The sequence below is a fragment of the Rhinichthys klamathensis genome, unplaced genomic scaffold, assembly GCF_029890125.1.
Source record: "Rhinichthys klamathensis goyatoka isolate OS25496 unplaced genomic scaffold, OSU_Roscu_1.1 h1tg000247l_1, whole genome shotgun sequence".
NCBI lineage: Eukaryota > Metazoa > Chordata > Actinopteri > Cypriniformes > Leuciscidae > Rhinichthys > Rhinichthys klamathensis.
This window is the reverse complement of record NW_026606769.1, coordinates 289,810-305,326: the sequence shown is the minus strand read 5'-3', so window position 1 is coordinate 305,326 and position 15,517 is coordinate 289,810. Positions and strand designations below refer to the sequence as shown.

Below are 15,517 nucleotides of genomic sequence, written 5' to 3'. Positions count from 1 at the left end.
AATTATTGTTTCTTGGCACTGTTTTATATGGTCTTAGCATAATTACAATACGCAATAATATATTTTTTAATTTATATAACTACTTGATTAATTTCTAAATGTGGGTTAAATTTGTTTATTTATTGCACGTGTATAGTATGTGATTTTTTTATAGGGTATATATTTGTATTGGGTTTATTTTATAGTCTGTTGTCCTGTTTTTATTGTTATACAGTGTGAACTGTGAGTACTTAACTGTCTTCTTGTATTGCTGCTAAAACGCTTCAATTTCCCACGTGGGATCAATAAACCTATAGTACTAATCATATTTTTGTAGAGGCTGTTGGGTAACAAGTGTGGAAAATGATGAAATCACACTATTATACATGGGCAAAAGTCAGGGAAGGCTTGAACTGAACTGATGCGTGTTTTTCATTAGTGTGATATTGGGGAAAGTTGTCAGACATTTTAGATTTTCTATAGTTTTTTTTTTTATTACATTATTTATATTGAGTGGTTTAATATTCCTGAATGCTATCTTTCACATTTTCTGATTGGGTTTATGAATTGTTTTGCTGGGTTTTTTTTCTAAAAAAAATTCTAAAAAGCAAGCAACTTACCTCATATAGTTTTTATAGTTTTTAACCAAATACAACACTATGATGACCTTTTTGTTAGTATAAAGACTAGTTTTAATACAGTAATTCACAGTATTACACAAAGCACCCTCAGTTAGTTGTAAAAGTAATTAGCAGCATGTTTTATTTATTTAAGTTTTTTTATTCCAAATAAGGCAGCAAACATTAAAGATAGGATTTCCAGTTTTAGTTGAGCAGAGGCTTATTAAAACAATAACAAAATATAAAGTAAACAGTTGTTATATAGTATAAATGCTTATAGGCTGAAGAAAACAGCCTTAACAAATTCTATTTCAATTAGAAACACTCAAGACTCAGGTCGGAGACATTTACCATGTATTTGCCATAGACTGTAAGGTATTTGCCAACTTTTACAACACAAATTAAATATGGCTTTCTTTATGCAGATATAAGACTTTTATTGTGTAATGTTTTTAAACGACGACCAGGAAGTACAAAATACGTCACTACAAAACGTTGATTTCACCATTCACGTTCACATTGGATTGTATTTAAAATGTTTAATAAAAAGCCGCGCAGAAATTTTAGGCAACGGAAAAATGAGTCCAGTGAAGAAGATGAGAATGAAAAGCTCGGCGGTGTTGACGATGGAAAGGAAACGGAGAAAGTAGATTCAAAAGCAAATTTGCCGCGAGGAGGCATTTCAAGCAGTTCAAAGGCTCGCGAGTGTGACTCCAGTGATGATGAGGAGCCCTCAGTCACTAGACTCCAGTCCAGAGACATAAAACACCAGTCGAAGAGCAAAACACTCAGCTTCTTTGACGATAAAGACGGTAAGCATTTTACTATAACCAGTCATATGCACTTATATGGTAAATAGATTCGTTTTAACGAAGAAACATTACTGCTACTTCTAAGTTACAGCCACTGAGGGAAGTTTTAAATTAAAACGCTCAGTCAATAGAGACGTTGTGTTCCAGGCGCGGAATAAAGAGGATTCTCCTGTACCGTTACAAGGTACAGTAACTGAAATAACTACTTAGGTCTGATCTGAAGACATGCTTTTCATCTGTCAGTGAATGTTATGGTCCATAACACTTATTCTGTTTTCAGTTAAGAAGAATAAGGATGTCAGTTTGCAATCTGACAGTGATGCCGATACTTCTGTTGAAGAAATACCTCCTGACAGTGATGATGATGATGAGGAAAGCTCTTCTACCATGTCAAGTTCATCTGGTTCTTCAAAACCACAAAGAGGTTCTGTCTTCAACTAAATCATTTGCCTAAGTAACCATTAACCATCTGAACAAAACAGATTAAATACAATAAGCATAACGTTTTTTAATGAAATTAATGTACTATATTATTCCATTCATATTTTGAGGGGATCTCATGGTGTCTCTGAATTAGGCACCATTTATTTCTGTATAAATTAAACACAATATTAATTGGAAATAATATTTTCCCCATTTACTTCCTATGGTGGCCTTTTTTTTAGGGCCATTTAGCTGTAAGAAAAATCCACTGTGTTTATATAGCAAGTGCCAGAAAAGTCACCAAGTTTCGCACCATTCCACTGAAGTACAAAATTTAAAGTCGCCATAAAAAAAAAAATGAGTCTATTCTATTCTCTTCTCTTCGTTTACTGGCTTGAGGCCGGGAAAACCTGTCTCTCACATGACACCACAACCGTCCAATCAATTCCCGATCGACAAAATCAAGTCCCGCCCTACGTTTTTTTCTTGTTTGCGAAGCCATTTCATACTATTGCAACTTGTCTACAGGGGGACTTTAAAACATTAAATTTTTCTGTCTAAAATGACCAAAGACTACCCGAGGTTTGAAGCGATGGTCCAAAGTATGAAAATTCTGTCATTGTTTACTCATTGTTAATTTGTCAATTGTTGCAGTCATCATTCCTGATGCTAGAAATATTCGTGCTGCTAAAGAGAAAAGGAGAAATGCCAGAGGCCAGCAAGATTACATCTCACTGGATTCACCCCACACTCCTGGAAGCCTACAGGAAGAAGATCCGAGCAATGAAGAACAAGACAGCGACAATGATCTGGATGATCATGAGCGCAGAATCGAGTTTGCACCCAAACCCAAGACTCTGAGAGAGCGAATGGCTGAGAAGATGGGTGAGAAACTTGTGTTACTTGTGTATATTAAATCACTACTAAAGTAGTTGGGAGAGAGATGGATTGTTCTGTGTTTGTGCTCTGTAGGAAGTGATAGTGACGAGAGTTTTTCTGATAGCCAGGAGGAGGAAGACCAGCAGATGTGGGAAGAGCAACAGATTGGAAAAGGAGTCAAAAGACACCAAGTGAGACCTGACACTGTGACAGATTTTAATCACCTTGAGCCTTTTTGGATAATATTTAACTTAACATTAACTTCCATAGTGTTTCAAGGACCTTTCCTTGTATTCTCAGAAGGATTGGCAGGCTCCTAGACCAGCCCGACAGAAGAAAATGGACATCCCTGAAAAGCTACCACCAGTCAGAATTGATGTCATTAAGAAGAGAATCATTGGAAAGTAAGCTGCTGTTATGCATTCGTTATAGATGTTTTTTTAATGAAAAATAAATAAATAAAATGTAACTAAAATATGAATATTAAAGGGGTCATATAATGCCATTTTTGTACAAGCTAATATGATTCTTTAGGGTCTAAATTAAAAGTTTGTAATATACTTTAATTAAAAATTCTCATTAGTATTGTCAGAAAACACTTATTTTACCTGGTAAAAAACAGCTCTGTTTTCAGCACGCCGTTTCAGTGTATATGACTTTAAATGATCATGAGCTTTGCTGACTCCGCCTCTCTGTTCTATGCGTACACCAGAGCCGGCTCTGGCGTACACCGTTTGTAACACAATAACACAATTACCATAACACGTTGTTCAGTATAAACGTGGGATTATGCATTATATTGAGAACGTCATACATAGAAAACATGCCGTAATGTACCCTGAGTGTAAACCTTAGACGCATTCATTGTGAAGCGTGCAGCTAGCGATTTACAAGGATTAATATAAATATTAATATAAAGTTTAATAAAACGTTACACTCACTTCAGTTCTTCTGGAGCAGCTGCAGGAACACGAATAGCTGGTACCGATCCTTTCAGGAGCAGCTTCTTAGCAAAACCAGCTTTATACCTCCTCGTTTATAAAGCAGTCTGGTGTGTGAAATGATTCGCGCAAACATGAGAGCATTGACGTTGCTCGTGGGGAATACTCAGCCACTGCGTCTTCGGCGGTTCGGATTTAGGAACATTAAAATGACTGCTGTGTTCGTTATTACACCCAAGAACAGAACACCACAATCGCTTAGACGCCATTCTGCTCATAGACAGCTCCAGCATATCAACAATGACCGCGCCGGTCCGTGCAGACTATGATTGACACCTAGCTCACGAGCGAGGACGGGTCTGTGTTGAAACCCTTCTGTGTCAATCAACAATCGTGGGAGGGGCGTCCGTTTTATTGACGTCACAAAAACGAACGGCTCAATTTGAGGCAGGGGAAAACATATAAGGAGATTAAAACAAAACCACTGGATGGATTTTTATCATTATATGATGGCTGTGTACAGGCACTGCCAACACACATTTCAGTACAATCAACTTGTAGAAGTGCATGTACCATTATATGACCCCTTTAACTACACTACTGTTTCGGTCCGTAAGATTTATTTATTTTTGAAGAATAAATTAATACTTTTGAGCAAGGACGCACTGATCAAAAGTGAGAGTAAAGACATGTAGTGTTACAAAAGTTTTATATTTCAAATAAATGCTTTTCTTTTAAACTTTCTATTCATGAAAAATTAAAAGAATTATCATGGTTTCCAGAAGAAATTAAGCAGTATAACTGTTTTCAACATTGATAATACTAAGAAATGTTTCTTGAGTAGCAAATCAGCATATTAGAATGATTTGATTTCTGAACGAAGTATCATGTGACACTGAATACTGGAGTAATGACTGCTGAAAATTCAGCTTTACCACCACAGCAATATTTTCAAATAGAAATGTAAAAAAAAAAAAAATTTGTAAATCCATTTATTTTTTTCAGTATTTTTAATCGAATAAATGCAGCCTCTAGAACATTAGAAAAAATCATACTAATCTTACTAACTTGAATGGCAGTATATATAATTGATAAAAAAAAAAATCTCACTGCAGGCTGGATTCGCTGAAGGAGGTGCACAGGGCGCGAGAGGCAGAGCTGAGGAGGATGCAGCTGGATGTGGAAATGGCCAAGAGCTCTTTAGAGAGCCTCGAAAACCACCCCGCAGATGAGCAGCTCCGATTCTACCGTACCATGAACGCTTTCTCACAGAACCTACTGGAATGCCTGTCTGAGAAGGTAGGCAAAGTTGATTGTTACTAAATGAAGTATGTATGTAATACAGAATAATTATATACAATTTAGATGCTCCACGGATTTAATGGTGTAAGGGCTATGACCAGTAGCGGAGTGGCAATCGGGAGAGTCGGGAGTTTTCCCGGTGGGCCGGTATTGTTTCGAGGCCGCGAGGGCCGGTCTGATAAAATATATTCATTGCAAATTCGCCATGCGCACTTGGGGCCCAAGCGAGGGGAAGAAAACATTTTTTTTTTAACATTTTCTATAACAGAGCGTATATTTGCACTAAGTGCCTGTCTTTAAAGCAAAAAGACACTCGTTACGAAACAGCTACAGTGGCGTAGGTTGTAGGGCGTGAAGTGCTTGAAAGCAGCTTTTGATGCGCTCGACCCGAGTTCGAATCCGCCTTTTGCCGAACTCTCTCTTCTCCCTTTTCCCAACACATATGTAAAGATGTAAAATGTATAACCTAACATTAAGGTCTCTAGCGTTATATTTTGCCAACGAACTAAAATTGAAACCATGATATGGCTTTGTGTCTTTATAAAACAGCACAAGACTTTAAGAATAGGCATCCTGTCTGTGCTGGGTGATTACTTTGCTCACGCGATCAGCATGGTTATCTGGTGTTTTCTCCTAAAAGCTCAAGGGTTTATTTCTTGCAAATGAAGAAATTAGGACAAAAATATTTTAATTGTCCTATATTATAGTGTAATGTAGGCTAAAATATACTTTTGAAATATTCATTTTCATTTATATAGTACATTTATAGGCTAAATGGATTTTACGTCATAGGAATAATTATATAAATCATTATTACATTATAATAATAATTGTTTGGCATCCTAAAACATCATTGATAATGTAATGCAGACTGAGACTCTCATAACTAAAAAGATGCCCTCTTTATTGTCCTGGTACAAATCAATGCTTTTTCTTTGTTCAACGAGCAGTTCATGGGTTGAAGCTCTAAATTTTGATCTCTCAAAGAGCACGAGATTGATGCATTTAACCTTAAAATGTAAAAAAAATTCTTGCGGGGGAGCATGCCCCCGAACCCCCCTAGAGGCACAGAGGTCCACCCAACATAGTTTTAAAAATTCCTATGGGAAAGAACGACCATTTATGAACTTTACTCCAGCATAGTACAACAAAGTTACTTTTAAATCAGTAAAACTGTAAATGCCGTATTAAAATGTCCCTGGACAAAATAAACATTTGGCCTGCCTAAGAGGGGACCTACAAGACATTGTGCCCAGGGGGCTCTTAATCCGGCCCTGCCGGCGACGAGGGCCGGTGGTCTACGAAATTTCCCGGTAGATTTTTTGGTCCCACTCCGCCCCTGGCTATGACACACCAAGCCGATGGTCGGCCAACGTTGGGCCATTGGTGAGCGTCTGTCGGGCTAGTTTTTGCTGTGTGTTCCACACGACGGCTGTAGTCGGGCTCACGTTGGCGGGGAGTTCGCCCAATTCGGCGTGCTGACTCCGAGAATAAAAGCAAAAATGGTGAAAGTGAGCAAAGAAGTCAAGACGGCACAGACAGAAGGCTGTTCTAATTTGACGTCATCCTACCTGAGCATTACCTGAATACGTAATATTTATTATACGTATAATATATTATATATTATATTATACAAATAATAATATTTTCATATTAGCATGAGCCACCTGGAATGAATAAAGTGATCAGCATGATTGATATTCAAAGTGGTAAACAAATGCTGCTTTATTTACAGTTTGTATATCTGCAATCCTAGTTTCGGTTTCCCTTTTTGAATGACGAATACCTGCTGATATAGAGATTTTTTTCTTACACACATCCTAGTTGGCAGTCATCTGTAGTCTTTGAGGTGTGTAAAAGCGCAGCTTTTTGGCCCAGACGCAGCCGATGCGAGGCAACAACACAATCGGCTTTCGTCACCTCTAGTTCTTTGACGGCGACTTGGTGTGTCACAGCCTTTAAGTAGATTGTATTATTTTTCAGATGGCTTTAATAAACTCTGTTGAGCTGGACATGCACAGTCTCTATATTGACCAGGCGGAGGCGCTGTTGAGTCAGAGAAGAGAAGCACTACTGGAGGAATCGTCACAGATTCAAAAATTAACCTGTAAGACTACAACTGAATACTGCCTTTTAGTTTCATTGCAAAATTATTTTGTAGAGGAGGCCTCACATCTTATACCCTCACATATGATTATAATGATCATAACTTCCATCAATCACAGGACTGAATGCACATTCATTCATATAATATTGTGTGTTGTGGATGTCTCGTAGATAACACTGATTCACACAGCAATGGTGACTCAACCGGAGGCTCTAGCCCAACTCAGCAGAGGTGAGATGGATTATAATGTATGCACTTTCACCATTACTGAATGTTATTGCTGTAAATACTGGATATACTTAGCCTGACATTATGAGTCTTTATAGAATACAGCCTTTGGAGGCTTTCTGAGATGCTTATAATCTTTAAATTACCGTTGTCAAAGTCATTTATCATTGGGTTTTCTATTCTCTATGTGTTTTCATGTCTAAGCTTGTCCTATGAAGACATTGGGTGCGTACCTTGTGACTGGGAACCAACAGTAGAGCAGGAGGCGGAGCTACAAAGTAAAAGAGGTGGGAGAAGCTTTATTGAAGCACAAAAAAAAAAAAAAATACCTGAACTGAAAATGGAATTTTTTATGGAATATTGCTGTATTTATTATAAATTATATATCCATGCATATGTAATCTTTAATCAAAATAGCTAATTCACCCCACCTACTCCCCCAACACAGGAGTAAAGGGTATCCGTTTCATGCTGACTTTAAACAGTGGCGTCAGAGCCTAGAAATACTTAGAGAATACAAAGATCGCATCCAATACTTGTGTTTATATGAAATGTGTACGGCATCTATAACTTTGATTCAATTTCAGATGATCTACTTAAAAAGGCACAGGAAGTGTTTGCAGATGTTCAGACAGACTTCTGGGACGTGAAGAAAATCCTCTCCAGATTTAATGAGTGGCGCGTCTCCTTCCAAGAGTCTTACAGTAATGCCTACATTGGCCTGTGCCTCCCTAAGCTCCTGGCACCCCTGATCCGACACCAGCTCATTGGCTGGAATCCTCTTCAGGTGATCTATGGTTGTTTTGACGTTCCATCTGATCATTTTGTGCTACATTCAAATCAGCTGGAAATGATGTGCTGTGTTTGGATCTGAAACACCCGGTTTTTCATCCATAAGAAACTGTGGATCAGGACAAACTCAGCATTTGACAGTAATTATGAGTAGTGATTAAGTATGCTTATTGTCAAATATGGCATTTTTACAGCTTAAGTACAGCACATATCACACGCCTGCTGCGTATTTTTAGTTATTATTTTATAAGCCAGATTTCTCAGACTGCATTGTAGATTTGAAGGTGTGTATTCAGCAACTTATGCGTCAGACAAATTAAATGATGGTACTGAATATAATTGAAACTGATTTTGTTCTTGTTCAAAAAGAACCTACATATATTTCTTCACTAAATTACTAGTTTATTATATTAGCTTTTGAACATTAACATACAAAATTACATTACAGATAATTAGAACTGCAGTGCTGTGCAACGTCAACACTAAAAGCTCTGTCACCAATTATACTGGTATTGACGATAACCATGATAGTAAAAAAAGAAATACTGATATTGTGTCAATACTACTGTACATATACAATAATATTGTAAATAATCCAGCCCCAGTAACTATCTGACTGACAATATAGCAGATGGCGGTATTGCACCTTAACGTTGGCTTCCACCCGTCACAAACTAGCATACAATAGCCGCTCAGAATCATGTTTGAGGAGAGGACACGTAAAAGCAAGACACTCTACCTGCACCTGAATAAGGGCCCTTTCACACCTAACTTGTTTGATCCGGACTTTCGGACTTTTCAGTTTGGTCCGAATCAAAATTACAGGTGTGAAACCAACCCCAGACCACGGTCCGGACCAAACAGACGAAATTTGGTCAGACGAAAAGAGGTAGTCTTGGTCCGGATCAAACTGAACAAAGGCTTGGTTCGTTTCTAGTGTGGAAGCATTTCTGTATGGTTCGGACTTTCAGACCTTTTACAGGAAGTTCCGGTGGTTCCCGCATAGCCGAACAAACAGAAGGTGGCAGGAAAAATGAGCCGTGGCACATGGGGAGAGGAGGAGACGAGGTTTTTAATTGAAGTATGGTCTGATGACATAATAAGAAGTCCACTTGCAGTCTTCTCCTCCTTTCTTGCCGGCGACGATAAAATGTTCGGACGATGAGGACGTTCATTTGGCGAATTTGAAATAGCCTTGTGTACAGTTGGTGCTGCAGGTAATTATGCCATAAAAATAACAATATAGTTGCAACGATATGCGTCGGTTCATTCATGTTGTCAAAGTTACCTGCCGAATTGACAACAAAAGTTGAAAGTGTAAAATGTATCAAAACGTGAACTTTGGTTCGGACCGTGGTGCGGACTTTCAGGTGTGAAAACGCCCTAAAACGTAACTAGCAATTGTTTGGGAGTTGCGGTTACAAACTCTCTCTCTGCCTCCCTACACTTGTATTTTAAATGTGTGATTCACTGGACCCCCAACCCCCCCTCTTATATCTGTCTGTCATTGACGTCTTGCCACTCATGTTGTACCTAACATGTTTTTAAAAAAAATTGTAATGTAGGCAGAAGGTGATGACTTTGAGGCATTGCCGTGGTATTCTGCTGTTGAGAAATTCTGTCACGGTCTGGGTTTTGAGGAATCTGAGAACATGGATAAGACGACACTGCCCACCATAATTGAGAAGACGATCCTCTCTAAAGTTCAAGGTGAGTCATTTGCACATATTTACGCCAACATTTTTATAATTCCCACCAGTCTGCTACAATTTATATTGAGTTTGGGAACAGAATATTTCAGAGAATATTTTAATATCAAGCTTTTGATTGTAATTTACTATTAAAGGGGTACTTCACCGCTGGCAAAAAGTTCTGCCTAGGCTGCCTATACAGTAGAAAGGCGGGAATTTTTTTAATCTTTTGCTATCTGACTAGAGAAATCAGAAAAAAGCTGTTGCCTTCATTTTTGCCATATAGGTAGGAAAACTTAAACACCCACAATGCACTGGGCATGTGGCTGTCCAAGGCCACTCCCACCAGTCTGCTATGGATGCGCTTACCAGAGTCAAATACCGCCTTACTTTAGTAGGAAATACTTCCTAGCAAACATTTAGTCATAATGGTGTCGTCTTGTATTGTTCCCGGGTCAAGAATTCAAAGAGTAAACGTTTAGAGGGAGTTAGTTACTTTCGGTAACTTTTTCCACCGAAGGATCCAGTGTTGTAAGCAGTGGCTAAATGCTACAAAGAGAATGCTGAAACAGAAAATCTGGAGAAAAAAAACCCTCCATTTTTGTAGTCAACATTTCAAACTTGATGGCTACATGAACAGTGTTTACGGAGGGGAAAACTGAAAGAAACTGCCATTCTGTCAGTTCCGCCCAACCCACCAAAAGCAAAACGCTGTTGAGCACAAGAAAGCAAGCTGTTGCCATAGTTTTCCATTTTTACTATAATGCTGTTTAAAGAGTAGACATAGAACAATACAATTTTTTAATGATAAACCTACCCTTAGAAACGCTCTGTCTGTCCGACTGTCCGTGGGCGGGGATACAAAAATGCGGAAGTATAATCTGTAGTTTTCATGAAAGCCCTGCGTCCGGCAGACTTTTGCTGACAGATAAACGCAAAGTTGCACTTTAAGCAGATTATAATGTCTTGCTTTCACTGTAGGATTTGTTTGGAAGATCAGAACTAATTATCTCATTAAAATGTTGCTTGTTGTTTTTGGCAGGTTTCGTGGAGCTGGTCTGGGACCCTTTGTCTACGCAGCAGTCTCAAACCCTCACGACACTGTGCAAGAGAATACAGGATGATTATTCTGTATTTGATGGTGAACAAAGCAAACCCGTGAAGGTATTGACCTATGATGCATTAAAACTCTGTATGGATCAAAACGAATGTAACTATGGATATAATGTCATTAAGTATAATGAACCTGTGATTTCATCCTGCAGGCCTTTGTTGAAGCAGTTATTCAGAGGTTAAGGAGTTCAGTGGATAATGACGTCTTTGTCCCACTGTACCCAAAAAAGTAAGTTTTATCTTGATTTATTTGTTTTTAATATTTTATTTGATCATAATTTAAAAGGTTGATGTGTTTTGTAAGATTACATTACATTTGTGTGTGAAAGACATGGTGCTTTTGTGTTAGGTTTTTAGAGGATAAGAGGTCACCACAGTTCCAGTTTCAGAACAAACAGTTTTGGTCAGCAGTGAAGGTTTGACATGTTGACTGTTCATATCATCTTTCTGTACATTAATGTACACTACCGTTCAAATGTTTGGGGCAGGTAAGATCTTAAATCTTGACCTTGCTGAATAAAAGTATTCTTTTCTTTTTTTTCTTACTGACCCCAAACTTTTGAATGGTAGAGTATATGTTCATGTTAATTAAACTAATATTTAGAGTAAATTGTTTCATTGTGACATGCTGATTGTTTGTAGATTAAATCTTTTTTTGTTTTCAGTTGCTTGGTAGCATGGCATTATGGGATGGTTTGATTCCTGAACATGTTCTTAAAGAGCTAATGTTGGAGAAACTTCTTGGCCGTTACTTGATGATAACCGTTCTTAACATATCTGATCCGAAACACACCATCCAGAAATGCAAAAAGGTGCATAAACGTACAACATCAATCTAATTTCATGGTTACTTCTAAGGTAGTTATAAAACTAACTTTTATCTTTCTAAAAAGATTGCAGATGTTTTTCCAAACTCATGGTTTATTGATGTGAACGCTGGAACATCACTACCTCAGCTGCAGAACTTCAGCAAACATCTTCTTCAGACCGCTCATGCGATATTCAAGGACAACAGTGACTGCAGCAACACGCGGTATGTAATGTACAGTGTGTGTGCAGTCATTTACACTTCTTCTCACTATATTTATGCCATTAAATACTTATTAATTATTTGTAGTAAAATGACTCAAATTATTTATATTGTATAATAGATCTAATACTATTTTCCCCTCTTTTTTTTTTTAGAGCGCTTTTATCTGATGTGCTGTTTGTCCTTAAGAACATAAAGGCACATGACAGTATTAGGACAATAACAGAAAAATATCATTGTGAGGATCTGTTAAAAGCTCTCCAGTAGCAGCCATCTTGTGTCTGCAGAAGGTTTTATATGTTTTTAATTTGCAAAGTCAGTTTGATATGTGTATGTATAGTGAATAAAATGTTTTATTTTGGCCCACATGGTTTTGATTTTCCTTACCTTGGTTGGAACTGTCATTTACTTCTGTCCAAATAACGAACTATTTTTGTTTTTACTATTCCACAATAGTTATTTTTTATGAAATGATAGGCCTAGACGGTACTCATTGTACATATATCCCAAAAGAGCTGTTTAAGTCTTTAAGTAGTCTTGGATCTAAAAATCCTGGCTTAGTCAAAGACGTACCATTCAGAGTCACCATGAACGGTGATTTAGGTTCCATGAATATGATTCTTTTTAGAAGATTTCCTGTTGTGAAGTAACTTAGCCTTCCAAGAAAATACTCTCGCAGATGTTTGAATCTGAGAAGCAATCCAACTGATGTTTCCCCAATTGCAAACCTTTTTTTCCACCACTTTATTTCCATCTGTACAGAGATCCGTGTTTCAGTGATGTAATTAGTGGTTCTATATCAGTTTTACATTTTTCTTGTTGGAGAAGCCGTTTGACTTGGATGTACGTCACAATAGGCAAGAAAAGACTATCACGTCTTCCATTTCATACCGACTTTTAACAAGTTGATAACACACTGGCATTGATGCTGCAAGTTTTGCACGGGCAAAGATCCAGAAAATATATAAGCCTGGTTATATTTTATAGTTTTTTGTTGTTGTTATTTCTCAGTAGAGAAAGAGACTCAATAAATAGGTTTATTGTTTTGTTGTGGCTTGTTTCCCCCTGTGCATGTTTCGGTTTATGAGGATGACTGATGACAGCATTACCGGTAAACCAAACAATGGAATTTTATGAATGAATGGATGGATCCTCAGAGACAACTTGCATATCCAGAATGCCTTTCTATCAGACCAGTTGAAGTAGACACACATGACCAGAACGTAGCTGCCCCTTAAATCGTTTATGTGTAGCGATTCAGCAACATTTTAGCCCATCTCTCGACTAGTCCGTTATTGTGTCGAGGTTTGTTTTAATTAACTATTACTCTTTGATTCTTCTATGTTGAGATATTTTGTGAAATAGTTTCATTATTGTCGCCATATCAACCAGAAGCCTCTTGATTTTGTCCAAGGATTTTTCATGCTGTGAAATATTTACTGTTCTATCCTTTGACCCCTGAAGTGGGGCTTTGCTAACTTAACAATAGGATTAAAAACCTTGCAGGAAAGCACTGCTAGAGGAGGAATAAATGTAGAAACTGAACTACTGTAGGGATCAGAAATCCTCACTGAAAATCTGGGATTTAAAGTTTAGCCCTGGAAATAAACAAAAGGTACAACAAAACCAAGCATTCAGTAACAACATAAGATACTCTTTGTAACATTTTCAAATCATGCTGGATATCATTATAATCAGGTTTTGCTGTCGGGATGGATGTGTTCCATGGGCCTGGGAAACAGTGGAATTGGTGTGTGACAAAAGGCTAAAATAATTTGTCTTATTTAATAGTAGTGCAATCTTTTTTTTTTTCAAAGCTTTGAAGTGCTGATTCACATCTAATAGCAGAATCAATATGATCAGGAGTTCTAGATCAATGGAAGTGTGTCATCATGCTGTATGAGGTTCACATCACATGAGCTCTATACACCAGCCACATGCCAGATGAGATCTCAATTGTTTTATACAGATAGATGGGTTTTGTTTGTTGTCTTCTATCTTAACCTTATCAGTTGCAGTTCTGGGGCCTTGTTTATAAAACATGTACAGATTTCAACTTCGAGTGTGCTTACGCTAATATCCATGCCAACATTCATTTTTTATAAAAAACTGTCTTTGACTTGGAAAAGTGTTAAGCGTCACGTCAGGGTCTAAGCAGACGTACGCACTTTTCCTTGTGGCAGAGTCGGAGTAAATCCCGAGTATTTGGAAATCGAAGTGATTCTTTACGCTCGCCGTTCTCAAGTAACGGATTTAGACTGACTGGTGCTCTTTTATATGTTAATGAGATTAATTAGGGGGCGTTTACAAAGCTGAGATCTGAGACCATTCAACTGCACACAATTTCAAGATCATTTGCTATTTATAAATTTCACATCTGGAAGAGTTGTACGCACGTTTTCTGTGCATACATTCATTTTTTGAATCACACGTACGCAAATGATCGCAAGATCAAATGTAGGACGGTTTATACGCAACATTTTATAAATGATGCCCCTGGAGTTCATCTGATGGTCTCAGATCTCACTATATGCTTCGATATCAAAACAACTAAGTATTAATTTGTAGACTGCAACTTCACATTTTGAGTTAGCTTTTAGTTCACATTAAAAAATATTGATGACTCATCCTGCACTCGCTCATTTTGTCCAATCAAATTCTCTCTAGAGTGAAAATATCCACACTCCTTGAACTAGCAATAGCAAGCTATTTGGTATTTTTATATACACACTACCAATCAAAGGTTTTGGGTCAGTAAGTTTTTTTTATTTATTAATTTTTTTAAAGAATTTACAATGCTCAATAGGAAGTACATGAAGACAGAAAACTGCTCATCAAGACATTTTGTAGAATCTAAAGATTATCTATAAATGAACTCACTTGAATTGTACTTCCTTACCTCCAAGGTATTTTCTCTGAAGTTTAGGTTGGCAATTCAAAAGCTCTGATCCAGGATTTGCAGTGGCATGAATGTTATATGCCAACTATGGATGTACATGAAGTCTAAATGGTCAAATGGTAGGATTTGGCTTGCATTCTCAGATTGAATTAAGTGTTCGGTTTAAGATCCAAGTACTTATATTCTGTTAGATGGGGGTCTCATAAAACTACAATATTCTTTTCCCTTTTGCCTTCCCCTTAGGTAGAGGCATTCAATCCTTGTTGTGTCTTTCTTGATTCATCCATGTCTTTTTGGTTACACAAAATACCTACAGAGGTTCTTCCAGGGGTAGAGTTTGATGGGGATTCAATTTCTCCGGTCTCGATCAGGAGGGGGTGGTAATCCTTCTAAATGACTTAAACAGACACAGTTCAACCTCTGTGAAAACAAAGGCTGAACATTTGAATGGGAGTTGCTGAATACATTTATTTTGCCTCATCCTGAACTTTTGCTTTCCTATCAGATTTCTCCATCTTAAGAGTCACAAGGTAGAATTATATCATCAGCCCCTTTTCTACAGTTTCTACGCACACAGCGAGAGCCTTCTGCGTCAGTTCTGATGATGACTCACTAAGAATCCAATAAGCATGTCACAGCAAACAGGACATTTACGAATAAAACGAATCAACACAGATATTTTAGTACACATAAAAATGATT

At 37.6% G+C, this 15,517-nt stretch overlaps 1 protein-coding gene across 4 annotated transcripts; it reads left to right on the top strand.

The window, feature by feature from the left end:
- The first annotated feature begins 1,077 nt into the window (after positions 1-1,077).
- gcfc2 (GC-rich sequence DNA-binding factor 2) lies at positions 1,078-12,283 on the top strand. 4 transcript variants are annotated; one of them, XM_056266400.1, is made up of 18 exons: positions 1,078-1,411; positions 1,503-1,595; positions 1,692-1,835; positions 2,489-2,719; positions 2,807-2,904; positions 2,984-3,117; positions 4,770-4,953; positions 6,940-7,063; positions 7,234-7,294; positions 7,496-7,578; positions 7,879-8,078; positions 9,649-9,793; positions 10,817-10,938; positions 11,040-11,116; positions 11,237-11,303; positions 11,553-11,699; positions 11,781-11,920; positions 12,073-12,283. In XM_056266400.1, the coding sequence occupies exons 1-18, from the start codon at positions 1,135-1,137 to the stop codon at positions 12,182-12,184; spliced, it is 2,439 nt and encodes an 812-aa protein (XP_056122375.1). In that variant the 5' UTR covers positions 1,078-1,134; the 3' UTR covers positions 12,185-12,283. The 4 variants fall into 4 exon arrangements, with proteins under 4 accessions (XP_056122375.1, XP_056122374.1, XP_056122377.1 ...); XM_056266399.1 differs by having other exon boundaries at positions 1,497-1,595; XM_056266402.1 differs by having other exon boundaries at positions 1,080-1,411; positions 3,014-3,117.
- The last annotated feature ends 3,234 nt before the right edge of the window (positions 12,284-15,517 follow it).